General features: G+C 33.2%; 2 protein-coding genes across 2 annotated transcripts in view; one reads left to right on the plus strand and one right to left on the minus strand.

Moving 5' to 3' along the window:
- The first annotated feature begins 19,873 nt into the window (after positions 1-19,873).
- On the plus strand, positions 19,874-23,426 carry LOC142980401 (odorant receptor 13a-like). Its single transcript, XM_076125741.1, has 8 exons — positions 19,874-19,891; positions 20,312-20,422; positions 21,035-21,267; positions 21,964-22,197; positions 22,578-22,680; positions 22,777-22,872; positions 23,141-23,296; positions 23,379-23,426. The coding sequence occupies exons 1-8, from the start codon at positions 19,874-19,876 to the stop codon at positions 23,424-23,426; spliced, it is 999 nt and encodes a 332-aa protein (XP_075981856.1).
- Positions 23,427-23,702: 276 nt separating this feature from the next.
- The window catches only part of LOC142980400 (uncharacterized), a 61,715-nt gene continuing 57,427 nt past the window's right edge, over positions 23,703-27,990 (minus strand). The window contains exon 4 of the mRNA XM_076125740.1: positions 23,703-26,013. Within this exon, the coding sequence (XP_075981855.1) occupies positions 25,837-26,013 (177 nt within the window). The 3' untranslated portion in view covers positions 23,703-25,836. The remainder of the gene's footprint in view (positions 26,014-27,990) is intronic.

Below are 27,990 nucleotides of genomic sequence, written 5' to 3' on the forward strand. Positions count from 1 at the left end.
ATTGAACATGAAAGTCGAAATAGTCGTACACACACCGTGACGCAAAAATAGAGACTACGTCACACACGCACGGGTGAGATTTGTTATCTGCCCTATTTATAACCCGAGATAAATGACAGTTAATAAATATTAACCACTTTTTATTACAGTTTATTTGTAAAATATTGGATTATTTGATAGTATTATTTGGGAGTCTCTACCTATGTTTAGGATATCAATGTAGGAAACTTCTTCCATGTACATACATACATAACCTATATATCTATCTATATGAATAAAAAATAATATTCAAATAAATATGTTGCTAAGCGCAAAATTCTGACGGCTGATTCTTACTGTCATGTTCTCTTGAAGAGAAAAATAATGGGGATAAAATGATAAAAAAAAAAACATTTATTAACAGTCCACAGTTGTACAAACGAAAGATCAGCAACTTAAGCCACACTAGGCATAGCTTGTTTCGTGGCCAAAGATTTTAGGCGATTACATGGTAGGACTATAGGTACAAATAAAAATACAAAATAAAAATCTTAGTACTACTTAGTAGGAACAACATAGTATTTTATAAAAAATCAAAACAAGCATCAATTTACGGGCAAAGTCACGTGTGTCTGCTAGTTCCTACATACTCGTAATTTCGAAACAACTCAATAATGACATGCGGAAATCATCCATACAATTTTAATATTAACATAATTGACATTCGATCACTCGCGGCGGTAAACACATTATCATATTAAAATTACATTTGTTTACACCAACTGAGTGTGTTATGAAGTTTCATTATATATTGCTACTTTCTACTACTATGTATTGGCAATGAGACTGGGGAAAACGTGCTGTAGGCAAAGGACTTACCCCCGGTTTCTGAGGTACATTTAACGGTAGTTTATCTATTCAATAGCGTTTTTATATAAGTTTTAGTGCTATTGAATAGATAAACTACCGTTAAATGTACTCAGAAACCGGGCATTAATAGTCAACTGGCAACTCAGTTTAAAAAGTTGTTGGAGAAGTTGACATGGAAGTCGGAATGACTGGCGTTAACGTTACGGGAAAATGTTTTTTTCACGGTACACTGCAATCAGTGTACCGTGAAAAAAATCTGAAAGTGATGCTAATAATGATCCGAAATCTTTAATTAATTAATCGCTTTGACAGCTTTTCCATACGTTATCTGACTAATCATTTAAAGCCTTAAAACAAAGTTATAAAAAGAACGACCCGAGGATAGTTTTTCCTAAAATAACTGATAAAAACTGCCTAGTTGGCACTTAATTAAAAATCGTACGTATCGCGCGATCGTATGTCAAGAATTTGTGGTATAGTCAGCAACAAACGCGCGGAAAAATAGTTTTTTAAGGGTGAGGAAAAAAAGTAACTTTATATAAAAGCAGTACTAACACAACAACACCAAATGTTCTAAAAGTGTCATATTTCAATTAATTGATATCCCAGTCAGTTGCTTTTACAATCACCACTGGTTTTAACCCCTTTCTACTACTTCCGAAAAGGTGATTTTATTTCATATCAATAGTATGTAAACTAAATGGATAGGCAAGCGAGATATCGTTAATTGATATAGGTACTCGGATTTCTATGAAAATGCTTTACACCAAACTATTTCTTCTGCTGATAGTACATTCCAAAGTTTTAAAATACCGAAGCTCATCTCGTTTAAAAATTCATTACCAGCTTTTAATCTGTAAAGTTTGAAACAATTTTTATCGTAGCTGCTATCCAATTAGCCTTGATGATTGCTTCGACTATCGATTATCGAGTCTCGGCTGACAGTCTTTTATCAACGTATTCGGACAAGCACAACTCTAGTGCACTGGACAGGGGTGGATTGAAAAAAACGCAGTTTTAAAAATTAACGTAAGCTGTACTATACCTAAACTTAAAGATTGCGTTATAAACTGGTGGTTATAAAATCTAAAAAAAAAATAATGCACCATACTTTTTCAAGCTTCTAAAAATTGGATTTTGTACCACGTATGTTGACACCCTAAAATTTATTTTTCCTTAAATATAAATTGTGCAGTTAATTACCAAGATCAATTTTCAATTTCCTTAGCTAATACTACAAAGAAAAAATATTTTTTCTTATCCCAAATCTTTAATCCCAACCTACATAAAATATTTCAATCACATAATATGAAACGTTCCATCAAGTCCGTGCTCCCCACAAATGGGCGCGGCAACTACGTGCGTTCATTGTATCGTAATGGAGCTATTCCAGCCGCATTCAGATATATGTAGATGCGGTTTTAAATGAAAATCAACGTTCGCTTTAAAGGTTCTCTCGCTTGACATCACTGAATGCGGCCCTGAGTGCTTTGTTTTACACGCTAAGTAAATGTAAGTATTGTTTTTTATTTACGAACTGATTCGTTAAGCTTTCGGACCAGTAGTGGCTTACTTTCAGTTGAATTTTGACACATTTTATGCATATAAGATATGAAAATAATTGACTGAAACTGATTCGTTAAACCTTTGTATCAGTAAGAAGTAAATTTTAACGCTACTTACGCTGGCTTATTTTCAGTTGAATTCTGAGACATTTTGTGTCGAAGATGTATTAAAATGTAACTGAATAAAAGGGAATCTATTTCTGGAAAGCATATTAACGTTAGTACTGTAAGTCATTCGTATAATAATTTTACATACGATGTCATCATTCAATTGTATTAAAAACTTCGCTGCCAGAAATGTTATTAAAAAAATATTTATCTGCGTATCTGTCTTCATGAATTTGGTTTGTTTTTATTAAAGAAATAGGCACTTAAAAATAAAAAACTTGCATCCTTTAAAGACGAATCTTATGATCTTAACTAGTTATCATCATACTCTTTCAGTCTGTATCAATCTTCACTAGACCAATGGCTTAGTAAACACAACTTCAGTGCCAAAATTCCTCCTTCCTATATCTAGTTAGGCCAGCCCTATTCATCAAGGGATTATATCCATAGGGATTACACCGCACATGATAATCGATACGCCTATAATCTGAATATGAAGCGAGCCCGAATACTCACGCTGATGGCTTTTATGCCCCCAAGCAGTGAAGGGATTTGATTTGTTTGTTTTTCATGCAGGTACATGTAAAATGTATGAAACCGTATTAAATATATTTTTGATAATCTACATACATACATAATATCTGTTTTTTTCTATGGAGGAAGGCAGAGACAAACCAGCACTTCGTACGATCCTTACAAACTTCCCTTGCCTCATTCACATCGATACCTTTTTGTAATACAGGGCCGCAGGTTACGACCAGCACCTGACCTTTTTCAAGTCATTGCCGAAATTTTTGATAATCTGTTTTGCGGATAAGGATAAGTAGAGTAGAATTTATAGTAAAGTTTCAAGACCCCCTAAAATAAGGGTCTTGAAACTTTACTATAAATTTTATGTTACAATTATTTTAACTCTTCCTACGCCGAGTATGGACTTTAATACCTCTTCATCAACTATCACACATACATATTTATAGATGGCCGTTGCTTGCTGGGTTGGAAACAAATTAATAAGAAAAGTAGGCTATTTATTAGCGCGGGCACTCCATACATGGTTAGCCGTTGTCTAATATTTAAGTACCTATAATACAGGCGAAACATTTAATTAAACATTACCTTTGCCCAACAATGGGACAGTACAGGTTAACAAAAAAAAAATACAGGCGAAACATTCCACAGTAATTTATAGTCGCTGTACGTCCTTAATAGATGAAACATGATTATTTGTGAGTTTTCCAACTGCCAAAACGTTATACAAAGGCACTTATTCAAAAATAATGTTTACCACATTATTCATGAATAATTTCTAACCCAAACACTATTATTTCATATTAAGTGTTTATTTAGGTCCTAGAGTTCAATGACCCAACATTTACTCTGTTTGTCAAAAACAATACATTTATGCAGTTGTAATATTCTCTGTTGTTGAATAGGAAGGATTGTTAGTAGCGACTTTGTGGCTTTAGGAATAAGGAACAATTTTGTTTGTGTTTTTTAATACGGATGGTTATTATGTGGAGTAGTCAGTCGATGTTCTTATACTATACGATTGAGTACAAAATATTTTGTTTTGAAAGACTGTATTTCACAAACAAACAAACTGCAAATATACAAAGCACTTACATAAGTTAATAAACCTTGGTCTTCTTTGTATTTTCTTCAACTTTTCATTCTAGGAAACGCAACTGATATTCGTAAGGTTGCAATTACTTGACTCCAATGTTTACTTTTCCGAAGTATTCAAATCCAAAACAGATCTTACATTATGAAGATGTCATAATATTACAAATTTAATACCGAAATTCTGTGCAAGATACGCTTTTACAAAGAAAAACACACAGTTAAACCCAGAGTCCAAAAATGTACGTCTCAATGTTAAATTAATTCTCTTTTTTTTACAATTTATGTCGGATCGTTACCATATCGTGTAGTATAAACATCCTCATAGCCAGACGCATTAGTTCGCCAGACGCGGCAGGTGCAGGGGATGGCTCGCAAACTCATAAAGACCGTAAACTACTGTTTTTACGGAACACTGTCAATTACCAATAGTCGTAAGTAGCTGTAACGTAGACACTACATGTACCGTTATGATACTGTATTTCGTGGCGTACGACGTGGTAGAATATAAAAGGGCTATTGATTTTGTTATTTATTAGGTATTGGAAACGGAAAATATTTAATTTTAGGTAGTTAAAACTTTTTATAGTTAGGACATTGGTTAGACATGAGTGTTTATTTTGCCCGGTTTCTCAGTACATTTAGCGGTAGTTTATCTATTCAATAACGTTTTATTTGTATGAGTTTAAACGCTACCCCTAAATGTACCTTAGAAATCGGGGGTAAGTCGTTTTCAAATTCCCTTAAATTCTTGGTGGTATAGAAATACCAGGAACAGCAATGCAAATTTTGAAAGACGGTTCAATAGAAGCTCTTCAGTAAAATGACGTGCATGAAATCCCAATTACGTCAAAATAGATGCGCCATGCAGTTCCACTCGCACAAATTGAGGGTCTATTGCAGCAGAAAAGACGTATGTTTAATGTGGGTCTTTCAATTATACATGCTTTATTACATGAAAATCAATTCAGCTAATTAGGAAACCAAAATTCCACATTTATAAACTGCAGTACCAGAAACTATTTAAAAAAAGCAAATTGCACTTAGATCTATATATTGCTACAGGCTATCCTCTCTTCCAACTTCCAAACTTTCAAATGTTGGAGTTGGTTCCCAGACTTATCGAATGCAGCTAAATACCAGTGTTTTACATGAGGCGACTACCTATCGGACCTTCACAACTCAGTTACCTGGGATATAACATTAGTAGCAGCAGTTACGTACCTTTCGATAAGGCTGGTTGTCAGACTTTCAAGCTTCTGACTAGTATTAACGACTGTCAGATCTTAGGAAATGACAGCCGGGACCCACAACTAAACGTGCCTTCTGAAACACGGAGGAACTCGGAATGTAGAATATGGTCACCCATCCACAGGTATCCACACATCACACATCCACCTTGGTAGCTTAACCTCAGAAATCGATTCGTGCGTCTATTGTTAACTAAGCCACGAGCAACTTACCTACTTTGTCAAAATTTTCAACCGGTATTTCATGGTCACGAGCCGACAACTGTCATCAGTCATCCAGTACATTGTTAGTGCATGGAAATAATACACGAACGTTAATACCTGCGCAGTATTAATATCAAAATGAGTATTGATGGAAACGACAGGAGTGGTTACGTGAAATGCGGCAATGAGAAAATGGATGGATTTGCAATGAACATTTCATACATTTGTATTCGTATTTTGCGTCGTAGTAATGTTGAGTTTATTGTAAATGTATTCACAATTATTTGGGGATTATGGATGCCGATTGGGGCTTAATAGCGTCCTATACCTACTATACAAGTTATTAATGATTTTATTTGTTACAAATATTACTATTTACTTCTGCTCTCTGACTAATAAAACGTAGCGAAAATGTATCTTAAACTTTTGATTGTCATTTTAAATGTCAATCAAAAGTTTGACATTCAAAATGATCTTTAAAAATAGTTTTAATGACGCCCGCTAGAGACGCTGACCAGATTTTCATACAAAAATTATAGATAGCCGATTGTCGATAGTGGATAGTAGTACAGAATCGCGCTACCGTGCAATGACGTGCATTATAGTAAGAGTGAATGTGGCTCGATTTTCTTGCTTGCAAAGTCTATTGCTTACCAGTTTTTAAGGTTCTATTTTTGTAACAAGTAGCCTATGATACACTTCGAAGTACCTTTAACTATATGTCATTTTCATCAACATTTTATTCATTGGTATGGATTCGTACCCAATAACCACGCCGATTTCCAATCTCCAAGAAAAGGCATCACACTTATAACAGGGCCTTTAACCTCTCAATTTTCACTTTTTCGCTTGATTATGCAAATGAGTACATGTAACATTCTCTCACAGCCGTGATTCGAGCAAGCGTTTCCCAGAATTTAAGTACTTAAACTCAGTCGCTACTAACTGAGCAACAAGTAAACAGTTTCTGGAAAAGATAAGGAATTTTGCGCAGAAATTATTCTTCTAACAGTATATAAGTCTGTAATTATCATTTTAATGATAATTATTCAGATTATTGCCGTATTTTTTAGGTATCTGGAGAGACTAAAGTGACTGTATCTTTGCTGATACTTAGCTGGTTATTTTTATTACTAGTACGTCTCTATATTCCTTTTAATACGTTTCCTTAAGTTAATGATGCCCGGAGGTCTGCTATAGATCTGCTACCTAACTACGGGATTTCAATAGGGGGTATCTATTCGATAGAGGTTTCATTACTGTGGTGAAAAATGCTAATATATTTCTTCTATTTAAGGAAATGGTTATCTAAAAAATCAATAAAGATAAAAAAAAATTCAATCTACAATTGAATGCCTCGTCGCATATAAAACAAATTCTCATCTTTCTTCCTCCCTAAGTAGTAGGCGTGTCTTTTCTTTTACAAATGTATCCAACATTCCATTTAGATTGACGGTACATTTTCTTGCATTTCTTCCGCATCAGACAAACGTATCCATTACTACCCTGAGAAATTCTCCACACGATTCCGTCGACAGTTACAAGGGTCTGGAACATTTTGATCTACCTCAAACACCCACACACAAAATTATACCCTATTCTTTAAGCTATAGAGTAGAGTTTGGTTTGTAAAGTGTACAGTTACGTTGGCAATGGTTTGTCAGGAAAATTATGGGAGTTTGTTGGAGTGCTCAATGTAGGATAACTGTTGAAAGTTCCGGAGGTTTGGAAGTAGGCCGAGGTTGATGTTGTCACTATATTATGCAGGACGCTAGGGACTCTTTTAGCCTTTGATTTTGTAAGAAGAAAAGTTAGTGTGATACGGGATATTTACAGGAATGATCGTAAAATCGCAGCAGGCAGTCCATTTTCAAGAGGACTTTGTCTTGTTTATAAGTATATCATGAGTATAACTGCATGCAATTCCTATAAAAAATGCGCTTTTTGAGGTTTATTCTTAAACTTAAAATTTTATTATCAAGTTGTTCACCCGCCAGATAGCTTTTGACATGGTTTGGAACGACCATACCAAAGTACAAAGCGCTCCGCTATTTTAACTACTAGACGACTAGGGGAGAGATTTTGACTATTTTGAGCCTTCTTATAAGTATTTCTTTTTAAATTAATTTATACATTTTTCTGTGGCACTACTTGCTACTTTGATTTTTTAAATAAACTTTATTAAACCGCCACATAGCCTGTAAAATGTAACATTGTTTAATATTCTATTCTATCAGAGTCAGATTGATACTAAAGTTCAGTTAAGTACTTCAGTTAGTAACTATTGGTCGTGTACCGTGCAAGTTCCTAGAACTGTCGCGGACATAGGACTTGTTAATTACATAACTTGTCACTTACGTATTATATTACAATTAGTGCGATATAATAGGTAGCGTGTAGTGATATAACGACGGGCCTGTCATGGAGGTAAGTGTCATAACAAACTGCAATATATTGTGTAAGTATATTTAATTTGTGTTGAAATTAATCAACAAACAAATCAAACAAATACGATGACACCCCCATCGTATTTGCCCTAAGTGGTTTTACTGACACAAAATGCGAAGAAACCTGTACAAAGAATAGTTGATCTCTTTTATGAGAGGGATTCCCAATACCTGTAATAAAACCTAGTAAAAGTATGGTAAGAAAATACGAACATTAATTATTATATGCCTACTTATAATTACGACTTTTTACTGGGGATAGCAGAGAACAAAGAACGGCTCATAAGACTCCTGCATCAATTTCTCTAAACAAGGAGCCTATAGTATGTATTACTAATTTATCACAGATATAACGCAATTTTCTTTTATTTGATTTTTCTTCAATTTAAAATTCACAAGATCAACGCATTTAAACAAGTAATCTCTTCAGTTTTACATGATTAGTATAGATTATTACAGGGTATTAAGACCTTGATTAACCTTGACAAAGGGTAATACCCTCGAAATATTCAGTAACAAGTGATTGACACTTTGTTATAAATTGTTTTGTTGCGGCTCCGTTACTGGACAGTTTGATGAATCGATTTCAGTTCGATATGATATTGTTTAATAGTGTCCTTGTTGACCACTGGGGTCAATGGCCTCCTGTATTGAGCCTCCTTTTACCCCTCACCATTATCACCATTTTTCATGTATCTTTAGGTCTAAAAAATACGTACATCTAAGAACACCACGTGCTATAATCCATAAAAACTCGTTTTGTCTCATTCACATTCATTTCATAACATGCATACCATGTAATGCAGGACCGCCGGTTACAAGCACAAGGCTTCTAACAATTTTGATGATCAAAGAATGATATCGCCCGTCCTAACATTTTTAAAATATAAATTTAAAATGTTGTTAGGTAAAAATAATATAGGCTATAAGGAAAACATCATTGGTTTGGAAAATGAAATCGAAAAGTTGGCAAAACGTATTGTCGTTATGTGATATTAACTGCAATAAATAACTATAAAACCTACCAAAACCTGTAATACTAATATAAACATACTTTTTGAAGCGTAAAAATCCTTGCAGCACAAGCGCATTGAAGCAATTTATCTTACAAAATCTTTTTACCTACATTAAACACCCTCTTCAACTCAGAAAGCTACAATTTGTGCATCCGCAACCATTTAGATCGCACTGTAATCTCAGTCGTTACCAGTATTCATATTTAAATTGTGCGCAACTGTACCAGTGTAGGACACACCGCTTAAATCGATATATTTACATAAAGCCGAATGTGTTTTCCACTCGAATGTACAAGCGCAAACAGTAGTGTTTGCAGTAGAAATATTGAGAGATTCTCTGTTGTTTATTTTTGATGATATAATGAGTAGGAAAATGTTATTGAAATATTCTGTGTGCATTTTTCAACGCGTAGGTAAAGTTATACCCACGAAAGCGACTCTATGTTTGTTTACACACATTCTTAGTTAATTGCTAAACCGTTTTCGAAGACAGCGAAGCTAACCCGATATCAAAAGTTGGCTACTTTTTTAATATCAATTCTTAAGGAGCTGAAATTAGGGATGAAAGTTTTTTCGCGAGTTGAGCAGGATCGGCTGGTTTTGGTTATAAGAACCTTCACTCTGGTCCGGGGGTTTTTTTCCGTTTGCAAAATTGTCAAATAAAAAAAAAATATCGTGACTTACAATAAAATTATGTTGAACTTTATAATAATATGCATGAACTTGCAATATAAATTAATCATAAACGTGATACTTAAAGATACTTTTTCATAAGTTTGTCTTTTAGATTCTAGTTAATTTTTAACATTCAAAATGTCGACTCAAACGAATTCGTTTTGCTCACAAAACGAATTTAAAATGAGCATTCTATTATAATCAGTGAAACTTTTCCATATTCAAAAGATGAAAATTAAAAAAAGAGATAAAAGACTTTTCTTCCTTTTCTGTGCAATGACATTTAAACGAGTTCTAAGTTTGAAATTATTTATTCTTTTCAAATAATTTATTGTTGTGGCTAATCTTAATACAATTTCGGTAAAGATAAAATTGAGTATCACCTGTACCTCGATTCTCTACCACTATCGACTATCGACAACCGGCTAGCTATCGACATTTGACATTTAGAATGTACTGCCAAAATGTTACCTACGACATCCGTCAGAGGCGCTGATCAGATTTTCATACAAAATTTCTCGATGACAGGTCGGTTGTCGGTAGTCGATAGTAGTAGAGAATCGAGGTACTGATACTTAATGTTATCTTTACCTATATAATGTACCTACCCATTATTTTAATATGCATTTTAATTAGTAATATTGTTACCGTGCCCATATACCGTACTCATACTCGTACACTCTTATTTATCGAAATGATAACATAAAAAATATGTATAACAAAGCGTACATAGTAAATACATTCGTCAACTTCAATGTTGTAAACGTTCGACTGAAAAAAGCACATTGCGTGAAAAACCCGCCCAACCGTACTACAGGAAAAAGGCACAGCGAAAGAAAAACACAAGTAATATTTCAAACTTTCATTAAAAGCCGCAAGCACCAGTTATTTCATGAAACCAAGCCCAAATGAACTCAATACGCTTACAAAACTAACTGGCAGGAAGTCGTTTACAGCCACTAAATTACTACAAGCCTTTTTGCAAACGTAAATGTACGAAGGAGTGCCTACAAACCCGCACACAACGACCTCGTACGCGTGCAGCCCGCGGCCCAGACGGGATGGCGAGCCCACCGTGCGAGAGAGACAGAACATAGATAAAACAACGCGAAAGAGCAGTACAGCATAGTGATATTGACCTTGCGAACGCTGACGTCATTCGCGACCTAGCTGCAGCTTCCCTTGTGTTCCTGTTTGTATGTGTGCGTGATCCAGACCCTGAAATGTGTATGTGTGCGTGCGGATTGTTCGCGATACTGTCTATGTGTGGGTAATGTCTGTATGTTTACTTTGTCCGGCGTGTACGTATTCGCGGCTCGTGCAACAGGCGAGGCGTGTGTGTGCTGTGACATTGATTTCTTGTCTCCTTAGAGCGCAACAGGCGTATTACACCGTTCCCGTCTTTAGGCAAACATAAAGGCTTTATTAGTGTAATATCGCTTACTTTGTTAGCCGTACGTAATAATAAAGGTCCTTGGAGAATTTTGCGGCTGTGAGGTGATAAAAGCTGAACATTGAACTTTGTTATTTGGTGACAATGTTTTAGAAATTATAGGCTATCGACAAATTATACATGAAAAACTGATCAGCGCCCCTAGTGTTTGTTGCAAGAATTATTTTTTTCAAAGGTTTCTTAGTCGACAGTACCGACTGATAAAAATCGCGCTTCAACATGTATATTGTATAAGTCGTTTATTAATTAGTATTACTATCTTACTAATGTTGTATAAGCTCTGATTAGTCTTACAGTGATTAGTCTTTCTCACGCATTGATAGAAAGTTTCAAAATTGATAGAAAGTGCCAAAACAATATATGTATAACGGAAAAAAAACTTACTCGACGTTTATTGGTAAAATAGTTTAACTGCAGATAAATATAAGCTCGAAAAATAAACTTAAAATCGAATTTGAACGAAACAAGCCTCCGCGGCGCGACACTGCTGCCATCTGCTGAGCTCTTTGTGAAACTGTGAATTATGGGCGGTCAAAGCAAAGTTTGCACTTAACTTAATTTGAAAACTACGAGAGTATTATTACTACTACTTTGTAGAAGATTGAGATTGTAATAACAGCCCGTCTTAGTACCTACTAGTATTATAAATGCGAAGTTTGTATGAATGTTTGTTACTAACTCTATCACACATTTTCGCAAAAACTACTGAACGGCTTTTGATGGAATTTGATGTAGAAATAGCTTATTGCTTGCACCAAAATAAGTAAGTAAACTTCTACGCCGAGATTCATTTTTTATGTGCAGAATCATGGTAAGATGCTAGCTAGATAAAGCGTTGTTTTTACTATATTTTTCCATAAATCTTTCAAAATATAAGTTGTTTAGCCACAGGCAGTACATATTTATGTGCGTTTTTGTTACAATGTGTATGTAAACAGAAAGATCGGGTAGACTTGTAAAATAAAAACATTACGTAGACCCGAGAAAAGGTTCTATTACGTAATAACTTGGGTTTTGGGCTACTGAATTTGATCATGAATTTTTGTGTACTTTTTTCAATGCGAGATTGAGCAGAGATAGCAAACTAGTCGGTCACTGGTCGTGTTCGGGGCGTAAACTAAACTATTTTTTTATATACACATTTGATTGTATTTATTAATGTACATTTAAGTGGCAGATTGCAGCAAAAGTCTACCTAGTGAACCATAGATCTGCCTAGAAATTGATTAGTAAATGGGCGTATAGTAGAATAATTAATTTACGTTATATATTTCTAATGTAGTCTAAGTTTTAACACATTAAAAATTAGACTAAAGAAGAAACTGTAAATTTGCGAAAATTGATTTTATTGTCATGCTCATATCTCAGTCAGTTGATTTAAGCCCTTTGCGTGTAATTTGCGAAAAATAAATCTGGTTTAAAATCATTATGAACCTTTCTATACTCACTTATTCTACCCGCTTTGCTATTTGAACTACACTTAATAAGAAAAAACTAAAAGCCAATTGACATTTAGTCGACAAACTATCAAACGACGTCTAATTTCATGGGGTTGTTTCATTTCACCTACGCGTTTCTGAGCAATAAATATTCTCCCACGCACTTGTTCGTCAACTGACCTACTGAGGTAATGAGAAAGGGAACGCTTTTATGTTTATTGGAATAGTTACTTTATGGGTTTAATGATAATGTGGCTGCTAATCTTGAGGTTTTGGGTTCGATTCTCGAGCGGTGCTTGACTTTTCTGCCCTGGGTTGAAAAACTGCCCCTTTGTTGCAATAGACTCGACGCAACGCCATCTAGTTCGAATGTTGGAATTAATTTTATTGAATGTGTTTACTGAAAGTTTATTTGATTTAATAAAACATGCTGCTCTAGTTACATAGATTAATAAACACATGAAATGGGCCTCGGAACGCGAATGTCCTAAACTCTTTCTGTCTGTAGCTACGCTTTAGCTCAAAGATAGGATTGCACGATAGAAAGTTACCTCGATTAAAATATTATTGTATAAAGAGACACTTCTATTATTCGTGTATACTATGACCTACCCGAGTCAACAATCTTACCCAGGGAAACCATTTTTCTTAATTACACTAACTTTCCTAAAGGGTTTAAAAATGTGTGTAAAACCATTTACAACAACGTTTTTTCAGCAACACATTTATTTTTTGAAGTTTAAAATTGTCGTTTAATCTATATTTAGACCCGAAACATATAACAAGCCAAAATTAGTCCAGTAACACTGTGTTAACCAAAATATCACGGTGCAGAATACGTCTATACTAATATTATAAAGCTGAAGAGTTTGCTTGTTTGTTTGATTGTTTGTTTGTTTGTTTGTTTGAACGCGCTAATCTCAGAATCTACATTATTATAGGCTATATAACATCACGCTACGGTCATTAGGAGCGGAGTAGCAACGAAAAATGTTACAAAACCGGGGAAAATTATGACCCTGCATTTTCATGTGACGCAAGCGAAGTTGCGCGGGTCAGCTAGTCGTATATATAAAGATAAACGATCGGAACTGATACGCTTACACGTAGGATTACATGTGTAACCGGCTGTACCAATCACTTGGACAAACACACGGATTACAAACATTTGTATTGAAGCTTTTGTTTGTATGTTTGTATTTGCGTTTATTTTTGTACGGAAGAGTAAGCTTTGTATGGATTATAAGGTGTTATGCAAAAATAGCACGGCTAGTTTTTTTTAATATTATTGACAGTGAAGCAGCTAACGAATTCATATGAAACGATTGTAAGTAGCATCTAATTGGTATACAATAAATCTAAGTGGAATCATAAAAAGTCATAGTTTTTGTTAATAACATTTTTATGTTAGTAGAGTCAAAAATAATTTAACAAACTAGTTACCTGAAACAAAATCTGAAAATTTGTTTAGATTTGGCATTTACCTTGCTCAAAAGGCAAGCAAATAATTATGGCAAGTACGGAAAGCCTCTAAGAACGAGAAAAACTAACTTCATCCAAACCACCATTCTCAATACAGAAAATGCATTTCTTCATAAACTGTTTAAAAAAGCTCTCAAAAGTGCAAGACTTTTTTACTTGATTACATTATGATTTTATCAAACTTGACATTCTAAGTAAAATTCTCTAACCGCGAACACCTGTTGCTAAGAAAATAGCAAATGTGCCGAAATACCTAAGAGACAAATGTAATAATATAATAGAAAATTAAACGTCTGTCTGTGATTCCGAGGTACTGTTGCTTTGAAGTTCACCGACAGGGGTCAACAACCTCTGAGGGGTAAAGTTTCTAAGTTTCTAATACATTTAATCTTGTAGGAATGAGATTAATACTAAGTAATGAGTTAAAACGGACGAATAAGCGATATTAATGGTCAGTTTCACAGGTTATGAATAAGTGTCGGTTATTTTATCAGTTGGTTACAATTGTTTTATTACTTCTGCTGTGATTTTATTTATCGGATAAGTTAGTTAAAACTTATCTTTTATACATTAGCTGTCGTTTTTTTTTAGATATTATTATTAACTTTCTTATAATATCATGCTTATCACAATTGAAAGTGTAAACTATACTTAATTCTTTTGTGGAACATTATTATTTTAGATATTAAAAAAAAACAGACTTCAGTAGTAGTTATAACCTAATCGATCCTAAAACCTCATTTTATGCAGTCGCATATAGTTACCTTCTCAGAATACATAATAATATGCAGTCAATTCTTTCAAGTAATTAAAAGAAAGAACAAAATATTTATATAATATATAAAACTCATATAATAACATAATAATATTCCACATAAAATTGCATTCGCAAACAAAGGGGAAAATAATAACCGTAGCGGTTTAGTATGTAATTATTTACCTGTACACCTGACATTATTGAAAACAACGCATTCCCTTTGAACTCATTCCATATCATTGAAATTAATATACAGTTATTTTACGTACAAACGAATCATTTGAACGCGCATTTTATGTGGGATGCTACGAATATTTCAGTTTGTAAATGTGTTTAAATGATTCGTGCAATTCAGAAATTGCGACGCATAAAGTAAGCTTCTTATAAGTAAAAAATAGGACACTTTTTGAATGCCCAAGGATTATTGATTTCCCAAATTATTACGACATTACATTAGACAAGAAAACTATTTCTAACACCAATTTCAAGGTCAGCAATGTTTAAAAACATATATTTATTTTTTATTTCTTCGCCATTTAAAAGTATGGTTTTCATTAAATTGGTTCGTGATAGTCCTTTGCCGATAAGAGCAACCACAACACACATTTCGAGCGTCAATTTATTACAAAAAGTTTCAAATAAATGTGGTTTGTTTGTCGATATAAAATCGCCGTACAAACACAGTTCAAACAACATATTACTAGCTATTTAACAAAATTATAAACTTTTAGCATTTTCCAAACTATTCAGCTCTCCTGCTCTTCGGTGTATCATGTCTTTAAAAATGTTAGCTTACCATCTCATTTTTATTCTTGTAGTTCCTCCAATAATGCTATGCAACTTTAGTCAAAGGAAATAAATACAAAGACGACTGGGCTTTGCAACGTTAATCCTCTTATTGCATTTTTTTTAACAACAAGCGATTTTCTGCAGTTATCGAGCCAGTTATCAACTAGTAAACTATTTACACTAAAAATTAAACATCCCACAAATAAAGCGTGTCTTGTCTTTTTTTTTTTTAATTTTAAATGATAATTCGAAATTGACAGGTTTCGAAACAACTTTAGTCTCAAAATCTCTGCACATTATTGAAAAGTGGTCCATTCCTAAATATGCAGTCAGAGATAACCAACATCGCAAAATAATATTTCCATTTATCAACACAGTTTTTATTCAAAAGGTATACGAAAACAAAAGTCCTAATGATCCGTACTCAACCAATCACCGTGGTATTGTGAACGTAACCTGTTCAAACTGGTACATGAGTGAAGATTAATTGGTCTGCAGCTCACTGGAGCTCGAACCTGTAATTGTACAAAGGGGTGCACGGCTAATTATTGTGGGAATGTCACGTTTTGAATTGACTGCTTTGAGGCGAATATTTGGTTGATATGTAGGTATTTGCTAACACACAGCTTTGGCTTTTCAAAGGTAGGTGATACTACAGAACCTTTACATACCTTTTTAGCTCCCTACAGGGTCCCACTGCTATGCTGTCGTTCTATAATCCATATCATCATATCTGTCTTCCAAATTTTTTGGGTATATCTTAGAATTCTTGGCTACTTTGTGCAATTTCTGCTTTCTTATGAAGGTGTCGTGATCAATTTTGAAAAACGTCTTTTGGCGTCCATGTTTCACAATTTTAGACAACTATTTACATTCACGGGCACCTTAACGCAGTATCAGCCTGATTTCTTTAAAACTATGCTTTTGTCAAACATAATTTTCACCAAAACACACTTAAACAAAACGAAAATGCATTCGTCTTAAAAAAACATTACTTTAATTTATAATTACGTCGACTGGTCTTTTTCTACGTCTCCCCCAGAATTCAGTCATTAAATCCGTACAATCCATCTACCCTAAACAGACGGTCCTTAATTAAGTGCAAATACCGAGAAGCAGTGCGGTCAAGAGCTGATATTAGTATAATTTGGTCTAATCATCTGCATGCCCGGCGATGGTAATTACATTAATTTGTCTTAGATGGTTCCTATCCACTGAAGCAGTCTGTTACAATGTGAAGACTTTTGCAAGAAGGAAGAAGTAAAGCAAACTAAGATAACAGTGTACAGACTTATTTGTAAAATACTAAAAATTTTGCAGGACTAGATAGCCAACATCATCATGGGAGGTTGTAAGTATTTTAAAAATAAACCTGTATGTGTATGAGATAACGTCCAGCAAACCGAAGGTGTCAAATATGTTTGTCATATTGATTCAAGTCTAACCGACTCATAAGATAGCTGGATGAATGTGTATGTACATGTATGATAAAATAATATATTACAGGCCAAAAGCAGAAGTCTTTTAACCCATTGAGGTGATTGGGTGACTAAACCGGAACACTATCACCAGAATCACTTGAAACTATTGTCACCAAGACAAAACAGTGACCACTGACAGTTTCATGTTTCATATCTAAACCTTAGGTCTACAACGTCGAGTTCATATTTATACGTATAGTAATAGATTATAGCCCATATTTTTCATAACAGAAAGTTCAAGCCTAATTAAGTAATAATAAAAACTGTTACTTACGTTTTTCTTTTCAATACTTTTCTTTATGTGTAGAGATACCGGCGCGGCCAGAAAATGTTACGCTATAGTGAGTATAGGCCTCAATACGTCCTGGCAGCGGGAAATTCCGATGCTTTCCGACCCTGACCTGGTCTCTAATTGGACAAACCACTTTGCTTGTAAGAGGGTAAAATTAAAGGTTTACTTTGTCAAGACAGTGTTTTTTTAGGTCTTGTTTTGTAGACTTTGTCCTATTCCTTAGCGAAAATGGGAGTTATTTTGATCTATTTATTAGATTCCAATATTTATATTGTAGTTTTATAATATGAAGCATTAAGCAGGATCCTGTGTATCAATTTTATTTACTGAATAAATCAAGTGTCATCTTTTGTAACTTTTCGCATTTGGCAGCTTTAGCAAACACATAACAGAACTTAGGCAAATATTCAAAATCAATTCTGAGGGCGATTCTATCGTCAGAAAGTTTGTTGGTTGGGCACATGATGTTTTGGCAGAATTTAGGTTTTCTTACTATTCTTAAAAATATCAGATTTTTTCTTAAAAAATGTCTGGGCGGTGAACGAAGAAATAAAGTATTTACTTCGCAAAGAAGCTGTTTCGAAGGAAACAGTTTCTGTTCAAAATAAATATAAATAACGTTAAAAAGGTATGTCTGAAAGTCTCGTAGCGGTTTTAAAAGCACAATTTTCACGAAATGACCAAGGAATTAAAGACACATTTTCAGTTACATCGCTACAGTATTTGTCTAGAGGAAACAATTCCACTACGCTATTATTTTCTCGGAACTGTGACGCAGAATGTTTTATTTTTGATATAAGTATTTTTCACTTACTTGAGAAATTTTTAGTTATTAATACTCTTCTTTGTACGGCTAATACGTTACAGCTTAATACGTGTCGGATGACCTACCCAATAGGTAAGATAAAATGTCAAACAACTGTCGCACTACATACATTCATAAAATCACGCCTTTTTGCCAAAGAGGTAGGCAGACACCAGATAACGCCATTTGGTACGGTCCTTACAGAATTTATTTACTTAATTTACACCCATACATCTTGTCGTACAGGACCGCCGGTTACGAGTAGCCATTTTGCAAGTCATCACCGAAATGATCAGTATATGAATAGCCGCGTCCAGACTAAGCGAGCAGCCTCGCGAGGCAATAATTCAGTCTTGCTCATTTCGATATAAAAAAAAATACTTACCTACCTTTTGACTGTCGAAATATCATCTGATAAGCTAATCGGTAATTATATAGAGGAGGCTTAAAAAAGTTAATATGCTTATGTATTTAATAGTATATAAGTATGTTTATTATTTATTTGGTTACCATAGTACAAGCTATGCTTAGTTTGGAGTCGAATGACCGTGTGTCAGTTATCCAATGGTATATTTTTATTTATATTCAGAGCTCTCCGATCGGTAAGCGTTGAGTTACTTTTTCTTTGCAATGTGAATGTCAGTGAAACCAATTTTAAACTGAAATAGACATTTCAAAAATGTATTATTTTATCCGTAAAGAACTTGTTGCTTCTGACATTTCTATTTCTTGTTTAGTAAGTATAAAATATACATTTATGTATTTTTATTGAATCTCTTGCGATGAAAAATATGTTTTCTTTGAACTATCTGTGTGTTCTATGCGCTTCTATACTGTATTTAAAATATGAAAGAGAATAATTTATATTTTAATGAAAGAGTACGAATCACTAATTGCTTGTTCTAACAAATTACAATCAAATAAAATAACTGTATATTTATAATGCATTTTATAATTAAAGAGGAAAACCTATAACATGTTATGATTGTATTATATAATTACTTTCAGTCGCAGTTCACTCGAGATTTGAGTATATTCTATTAAACTGTTTGAAATATTTCACATAATGTTTAATCTACGTAAATTGATTTTTGAAAACGAAGCTGTTAAGTAAGTTTTTAGTCTTAAAACCAGAACTGTTGAATATTTAGAGGACTTCATTGAATAGTATTTTTCTATGTGTATAATATTAAAATGACTAAATAAATATGTAAGATCAATTATTGTCTAATTGATCTTACATATTTTTACACTTATCATTTTTAGCATTGTCATAAAATAACAAAAGTATTGGTTGAAAATGCCTAAAAATACCTTTTATTAAAAACTTAAAAAACACAGATTGCTAAAACTTAGCCTTCGAAAATGTTTAGAGTAATTTAAAATTAATCCTTTTACAGAGGAATAATCACACCTTTCGACTACCTTTACATAAAAATAGTAAGATTTACTCTAAATTGTGTAAACTCGTGGCCAGCGAGAGAAGTAAACGAAGAAGAATCAAAACTGAAATCGGCCACTATGTCATTATTTCTCACGATACTAACGTTCATACATTTCTTTGGAGGATTCCTGTATACATGTCTTCGTGGTAATAATTTGACGTTTATGGAAATCGGGTATGCTTATGTTATTGCTTTTATGAACGTGGTTATATTGGTAAGTATAGTAGTGATATTTAAAGTAAAAAATAAGTTTCTAGATTACAATAATTTTAAATGTGTGGTCTTTGTATTCACTTCCTTATTTTCTGGAGAGCTTCGACTCGCCTATCTTAGTCAAATTGTTTTCAAAATGATATTTGTCAATGGGAAAGATTCACGGGAGGAAAATCGGGCAATAACATCTTTAAAGCCTTTTAAACATTTGCCTGCGTACGCACACGTACTGTTTCAACGTGTCTGTAAACCTACGAAAGCCTACAAAAAATTGTTTTAATTAAATGATTTTGAGTTTATTGCGATCAAACAGACAAAAAAGTATTGGAGGACTTTTTTAAAGGATCAAATAAATAATTAAATTGCAACTCAATACTTGCCTGCAATATTGTTTACTACTGAATATTATTTGTTTTTTTAGTCTCGACTATTAACACTGATGTACTCAACAAAATATCGCTCTGTGGCGAAGTTGTTTCTGACCCAGATTCATTTGTTTTACTTCAAGGATGACTCTGAATACGCATTGAAGGTAAGCCGTTATGAAGGCAAAGAGAAGTAATAAGACAGCAATATGTATGTAATTATCTTCGAGGTTAAAGATGTTGTTTCGTAGTATTCATATAAGCTTTTACTAGCTTCATATGGACATAAAAGTAGTAAAATGTTTATCTCTAGAATACTCTGTATAATTTCTTCTACAAGTACGTTCGGTTGATAAGCTTTAATAATTTGACAGATATAGCACATAGCTGCTTTGTTTCTTACAGTTTATATTATAATACCGAGTTTTACTGATTTGGGAAGACATTAAATAATCGGAAAACTTATCAAATACCTAATATCTTCTACCATGTTTACCAGGAAAATAAATTAAAAAAAAAAAGTTAAAGTTAGGTTACTATACTTATGACAAAATATAAGCAAGAATGTTGCTAGGGACCTAAGATTTTCATTACAGCCACGAATAAGTTCATACCTACTATCATATTTTTATACCATGGTACAATTAGAGACGATTCCGAAATTTAATAGAATTTTTCGAATACAATATAAGCCAAATTATAAAAAAAGATACACAGGAACGCACACAATCCAAAAACTAACTATCCAGAACCATTAATTGCCCAATTTTCTATTCCAGACTCACAAAAGAGTCCACGTCATCTCCCACCTCTTCACGTTATGGCTCTTTGGACAGACATTCGCCGGTGTCATATTCTTCAACGCTATCCCCATATACAACTACTTCTCCTCAGGATACTTCAGAGAGGAAGGCCCAAGAAACCTGACCTTTGACACGTCTGTCTACGTTTTATATCCTTTTGATACTTACTCCAGTATGGCTGGATATATTTGCATTTGTGTTTTTAATTGGTAATTAAAACAGTATTTGGTTTGGTTATTTTTAGCGCCTGTTGCTTTTTTCATAGCACCGTTGTATGAACTTGTGTAAGATAAATAATAGTTTTATAATACCTAATATGTATTATAACGTATTTTGTATGTATGTAGCTATGTGTATTTATCAATATTTATGTATTTTTGTATACTTCTTTTCATTTTAATCTCTCTTAACTATTTGTTTATCTTGTTCAATTCACTCCTTCACTTCTATTATACACCTACTTCTTCTTATCTCTGCATCACCCGTAGGTTGACTGGTAGAGAATGCCATTGGCATTAAGTCCGCCATTATACAACTTTTGTATATGAAGTTAATAAATAAATAAATATTTATTGTATGACGCAGACGTTTAGCAGAAAATATATTTCCAGAGTATAGAATTTAGATTTTTAATTTGTTGGATAAAAGAGTTTCTCTGCACTTTTCCACCGGCTTCTGTTTTAAGCTAATTTGGTTGTTCAAATATTGCTGTTGTCCGGATTCATCACTTATTAATAAGTATCAGTTGGCTTAGCAGAAATAATAGTGCACTTTACGTACATTGCTGTCACTTTATCTAATAAGTTGGTTATCCGATACTAAACTAAATGTCGTGAAACAGACAGAAAGTAAAAAAAAACCTTATAATTAAAAATTGTATAAAATAATATTGAATTATTTTTTAGTGTCTCTTCATCTTTAGCAGCGATTTGGTTCTGTATGTTTGATCTCTTTCTCTCCCTCATGGTGTTTCACTTATGGGGTCATTTCAACATACTGCTACACAAACTCAATACATTTCCGAGACCGACACATAAATCTCTTGAAGAAAATTACTGTGAAAAGTATACAGCAAACGAGTTGGAGATTGTAAGCGAAATGATCAAGAATTGTATTGATTACCACAGAATTATTATTTAGTAAGTAATGGAATAGCCCAATGCGATAATAAATGCCTTTCGTATCAGCAGAAGTTTCAGCATTTACTGCGTTTTAGGGATAAATGTGGCTGCGTTTTTCCAAATTGCGATAGAATATTTCCAGTAGCATAATATCTTTGATAATAGCGAATAACAACAGATAATGTAGTACAAAACTATTTGCATAAAACGGCTACCTATATTACTACACTACGAATATAAAATTGATTGGAACTTTTATTCGAGAAAACTGTTTAAAGAACTTTAGCAGGTTTCCTTGCCACGTTTTTCTTTACTTCACGTATAAATCTAGTAACAGTTAACAATTATATCCATTTCAAAACTTGGGCGTTTTGAAATTAATATGTTTTCTCTTTCAGTTTCACGAAGAAAATGTCCAATGCGTTTGGTACAATGTTGTTCGTGTATTATATGTTTCATCAAGTTTGTGGTTGTTTGTTACTTCTAGAATGTTCTCAGATGGTCAGTATTACTACCTTTAATCGATTCCTTAGTTCAAAAAAAAATCTTTTGTCTGTTTTAGTAACTATGGTGGTTAAATACATATGTACGTTTCAGACTGCAGGAGCTCTAATTCGTTACTTACCAATGACATTAATATTGTACCAGCAACTTATTCAGCTTTCGGTTATCTTCGAACTAATTGGAAGTACGGTAAGAGACATTAAACCATTCTGAATAAACTTACTACAATCATAAAGTGGTCCCCATATTCAATCCCATACACAGACATGCTATAGACCCAATATTTTAATACGCAGTTTTTTTTTTAACTTATATTGTAATTAGTATTCACGATTTGTATTTGTAGAGACTCTCGCGGGACACGATTTGTTTCACTGGTAAAACATTTTTTTTTTCTGAAGATACACACTTTGAGAAAAAATTGCAGAATTTATCAGAAAACTGTAATTTTTTCTAGAGTGAGAAACTAAAGCATGCTGTCTACGGTCTACCATGGGAATTTATGGACGTGAAGAACAGAAAGATGGTGACGATATTTCTGATGAATGTCCAAGAGCCGATCCACATAAAGGTGCTAGGAATTGCTGATGTTGGAGTCACTTCTATGGCTACGGTGAGAGCACTGACCATTTTTGTAGACATATTTTTGGACCTTGATGTTTTAATTTATTGTTTAACTACATTTGTTGTTTAAGATTTTGAAGACTTCGCTGTCATATTTCACATTTCTACGCAGTATGTAATTGGAGAGTGTAATTCAAATTGTTGCTTGCAAAGTTTTGTTCAGATCTCTGGTATATTAGTTTTGGTGCAAGCCATACAGAAGGACACGTAGCGGATGCGGGGTTTTTAGAACGAAAAAAGTTTCATTCGCCGTCCGGTTTCGTTATGTTTAGCAACGCGAGAATTTTTGCTGGTTTTCTTTACGTTTGCACCTTACACTTTAGTACGATACTTAGATTTAAAAACATATATTGTGCTAGGGCTTCACAGTGTGGGTAGTACTAAAACAACACAAATAAACATGCAAATTTTATTCCCATATAGAGAATCTAAAATCACCTTGACACATTAAACGCTAATTATCCACAATTTATAATAAATACATTTATATCATGCTTTAATTAAACATAATTATATAACACTAACTTAGATGTATAAGAAAATGTAAAAATTACTATAAACATTTGTATAAAAAAAGAATAAAATATTGCAACTAATTTATGGCATATTATCTGTACCTAACTTAAAGATAACTAACCTCCTGATAAACCATCAGGTAGTTTATTTTATTTAATATTAAACTTCACTTTGTATTTTATAAAACCATATAAAAGTACAGTTGCACTGAAAAATATTTTGGAAATCCACAAAATTACATACATTTTGATCAATTACATAGTACTTAGATAAAATTATATGCATACATACATAAAAGTAATTAACAATTGCTTAAGAATCCAAAATACGAAATATTAGTTATTTTTTGCCCGTGTTATAACTACAAGAAGCACCATCGACCAAATAAAATGATCCAACAATACGCCGCGGCCGATTCAAATTATAAAACAATGTAATCCGATTACAAAAATTGTAATTTTTAAGCTACTGACTTTCGAATCTTATAAAGATTTTTATTTTAAGTCAGTTAATGCACTAAGTAATTACTACTGAGTCTCCAAAAACAAAATATTTCAAGAATAAAAATCAATCAAAATTGACACATATCAAATGGTTGTCATAATTCCAAAAAAGATCAAAATTATTTTCCCGTCCAAACACGTCGTAAAAAGAAATTAAACATTGAACAGTTCTGAGGGAACAGTTTGCAATAAGTTTTGAAGAAATACGAAAGCAGACTTAAGACGATTGCAGTGGAAACGTATAATAGAGCGGTTTTCTCGTACTAAAGGATTTACTGAGAACTGTCCGTCTGTTAGTCTGTCTTATACAAAATAGTTTTGATATTTATCTCTCAGTTTCGTCTCGTACATTTTGTGTTTGGGTTCTAGGAATGTAAAGAGTTAAAATGTGAGCTGAAATTCAATTTCTGTTGTGTTTCGTTATCTTTTATTTCGTGTCACTTGTTCTAAATATTAAATTCATATCATATTATTTGCTTTACAATTTTATAAGACGAATTTTTTAATCTCCGGTCTCACTAGAAAAAGGTGTGATTTTGTGTATGAAAAATATTTGTGGGTCATTAATTTGGTCGACAGTGTTTCTTTACAAACTTACAAATTTTGAGGTTTCATGAGTAATGAGTTAGTGTCAGATTACTTAACCAATAGACACGTGACAAGCTAAAGAATACATCTCTCATGTAAAACCAACCATAAAAATATACCATTAAAATCTTTATGGATCCATATTAACTCTAAGTTGACATTCTTTTTCAATTTAAAACAAAGTATAAAAATATAAGATAAAATAAGGTCCTTTTAAGTCATATTTATGTGTATTCGTACTTTTGTAATTTATGTAGTAAAGCCGCCGCTTATGCATATAAATTAAGAAAAGTTAGAATTTATAACCCCTGTATTACTCTCAAAGGATAGAATCGTGAAGTTACTACACATAATATTATACGTAGTTGACCGTATTTTGTTATCAATATAAAATCAACCACTAATTATCTAAGATAATCCTAAATATTATATTAAAACAAATGCCCTATGGAAACTTGAGCACTGCAAGAAAAGTTCATCACTTTCAATGATTTATTTTAAAATAATCTCCCTCGATCGCACTAGATGGCGCTAAAACCAATATTGTGATCTACACAATCATTGTTATAAAATAAGCAACTTGAAATTAAGTGCTGTAAGGAAGCACTAATAGCCGAATTATGAGACATCACTCAAATTAAAGTAACACTGATTTTGAGTTGCAACAATATAAAAACTTGAGTGCTACTCAAAACTGAGCGATGCTTTAGCATTCAGCATTAATAATAATAACAAATTCAAAGCAAGAAGCTAAACAATAAAAATTTAAACTCAATGGTTACTCCAACCATTATTAGAATTCTTAAAAATTCGACCCTAAATAAAAACTATATCCTTTCGCGTTTGCAAAACTAATAAGCATATATTCGGTCTCTAAGAACATTTTGTTTACCAAAATCTCGTGAAAAAGTCTTTAGTTAATTTAACAGCAGGCTTCGCATCGGACGAGGCCGACTTCATCACAATTCATGCACTTGAGGGCAACGAACTCTGCCGTAAAATGGTTCCTGTGGAGGCTCTTTTTAGAACCGTTGCAAATTCGACACGGGAGGAGACGGAAACCTCCGCACATTTGGCAGGTGTTGCACGCGTCTGGACTCTGGAAAAAAAGAAAAAGAACATTAAAGCTTAGGTTTACTAAGTTTTTAAGTCCTTCATCTGAGTTGACAGTTTGTACTACACACATTTCTATTACTAATGGATCTTTTCCAATGTTTTCTTGTAGTATGAAGTCTGCATTTATACATTTTTTTTTTGAAGTATGCATTATAAGTATTCTGGAAATAAATTATAACATGTGTTGTTTAATATTGTTCATGTGTAAGTGTTAATAATGGCTGCAAATAATCAGTGGCAGTGGCAGTCATATCATTGTAATTGCCGAAAATATTTTTTAAAGTTGATTTTAAGACTTAAATGTGTTTTCTAACTATCTAAAAGAAAAAATCTCTTATTAAGCGTGTTTAATATTTAAGATATATCTAGGGCAAGTTACTGAACTGAGACCGTAACTCAAAAATTAGGAACAGCTTTGCCGATTAAATCAAATCATTCGTCAATAAAAATATTCAGTGATTCTATCAGAACCTTTAGAAGGTTAGTAGGTCAGTAAATTAGGTTTGGTTGAAAAATGTTACCATTTTTACCAGGTTTTTATTTATTTTATACTTTTTGATGATACGCGAGATTTAGCTTGCTAAGTTCTGGATATAAAATTGTATTAAGTATTGATCACTCCTATTACTTTATTTTATCAAAAGATATATTTCAAACCATAAATCGATCTGTAACGCTTCTATGACTAACCTACTTACCAAAAACATAAGGAAAGAAACAGGACATGTTAACTATATGTTATTCATTTTTGTAAAATAAAAGTTGCTAAAAATAGGAGATGAAAAGTTATTTATGTACATAACACAAGTAACTTTAGTTAATCTCAAGAAATGCGTAGGTTTGAACCAGTGATCGTGAAACGGTTACACAATTACCTACTGTTATATGGGCCGGAGTTATTATTAGACAATAATATGTAGGTGTTCGTATAATCAAGAAATACAAACTGATTTCTCTGAAACAGTTTCGCGTAAGAAACGGAATATTATTCTACGGTAAAGTGAGTTGAGGTGGGTGCTTTATGTGCTGGAGTATACTTTCGTTTGTTGTGTTTTGAAGTGTGCGTAGATATAAATCCTTTGGTAACAGTTGAAAAAGTACGTAAACTATAGTGACCATGTTGTTTTCTGTACTTTTCCTTTTATTTAAGAAGCATTCTGTCAGTTAATTCCCAGGTACCAGATTCAAATCCTGGGTCGGAAGAAGTGTTGTGTAATTTTTAGTTACTGCTCAGAGTTTTGTTTTTAATACATGCCCTTGTTACCATTCTTTAAAACCACCAATAAATAAGCAACGCAATAATTTGGAGCCTACCCTTTTTGAACAAACAAAGCCTTAACCTTATAACTTCTTCGAAAAAGATTTCTGTGGAAAAAAAAGGGGGTGTATTTTCTTCAAAAATCTTTTCGTGTAGTACGTGCAATAAATTCATTATTGGTTTAACGTCTTATTTTATACTTTTTGTTCTATAGTTCAGTTGTTTTACGTCTAGACGGTACACCCCTGCCGGGTCTTTTTTATCAAATTTCCGTTGTTCAATAGACTGTAAGGAGTCATGAACTCTGGTTGCAAAGTAACGACGTATGTTCTGATGTGCGATAGTAATTTTGCGGTTTTAGTGGGAAATAATGATAAAAGAGACCGAACTACAGGACCACTGGCCACAGTAGTCAGTATCATACATATTTTATGTAATTTTACATTTCGTTTGAAATTAATTATTCTCATTTCACTCTTTACGTAGCGCAACTTCCTACTGTTTGCATCATTTTGGTATCAGTAGTGAGTGTATGAAATTTTTATTTGCCACTAATACTTGTGCTTGCGGACTATCATACTACTTTAGGGAAACTAATCTTCCCTTTGATTAATAACGATTACAGAAACAATACAAAAACAGCGGATACACAGACAATCTTTCAACTGAAACGTGTACAAGTTATATCTAGTCAAAAGTACA

The sequence above is a fragment of the Anticarsia gemmatalis genome, chromosome 18, assembly GCF_050436995.1.
Source record: "Anticarsia gemmatalis isolate Benzon Research Colony breed Stoneville strain chromosome 18, ilAntGemm2 primary, whole genome shotgun sequence".
NCBI lineage: Eukaryota > Metazoa > Arthropoda > Insecta > Lepidoptera > Erebidae > Anticarsia > Anticarsia gemmatalis.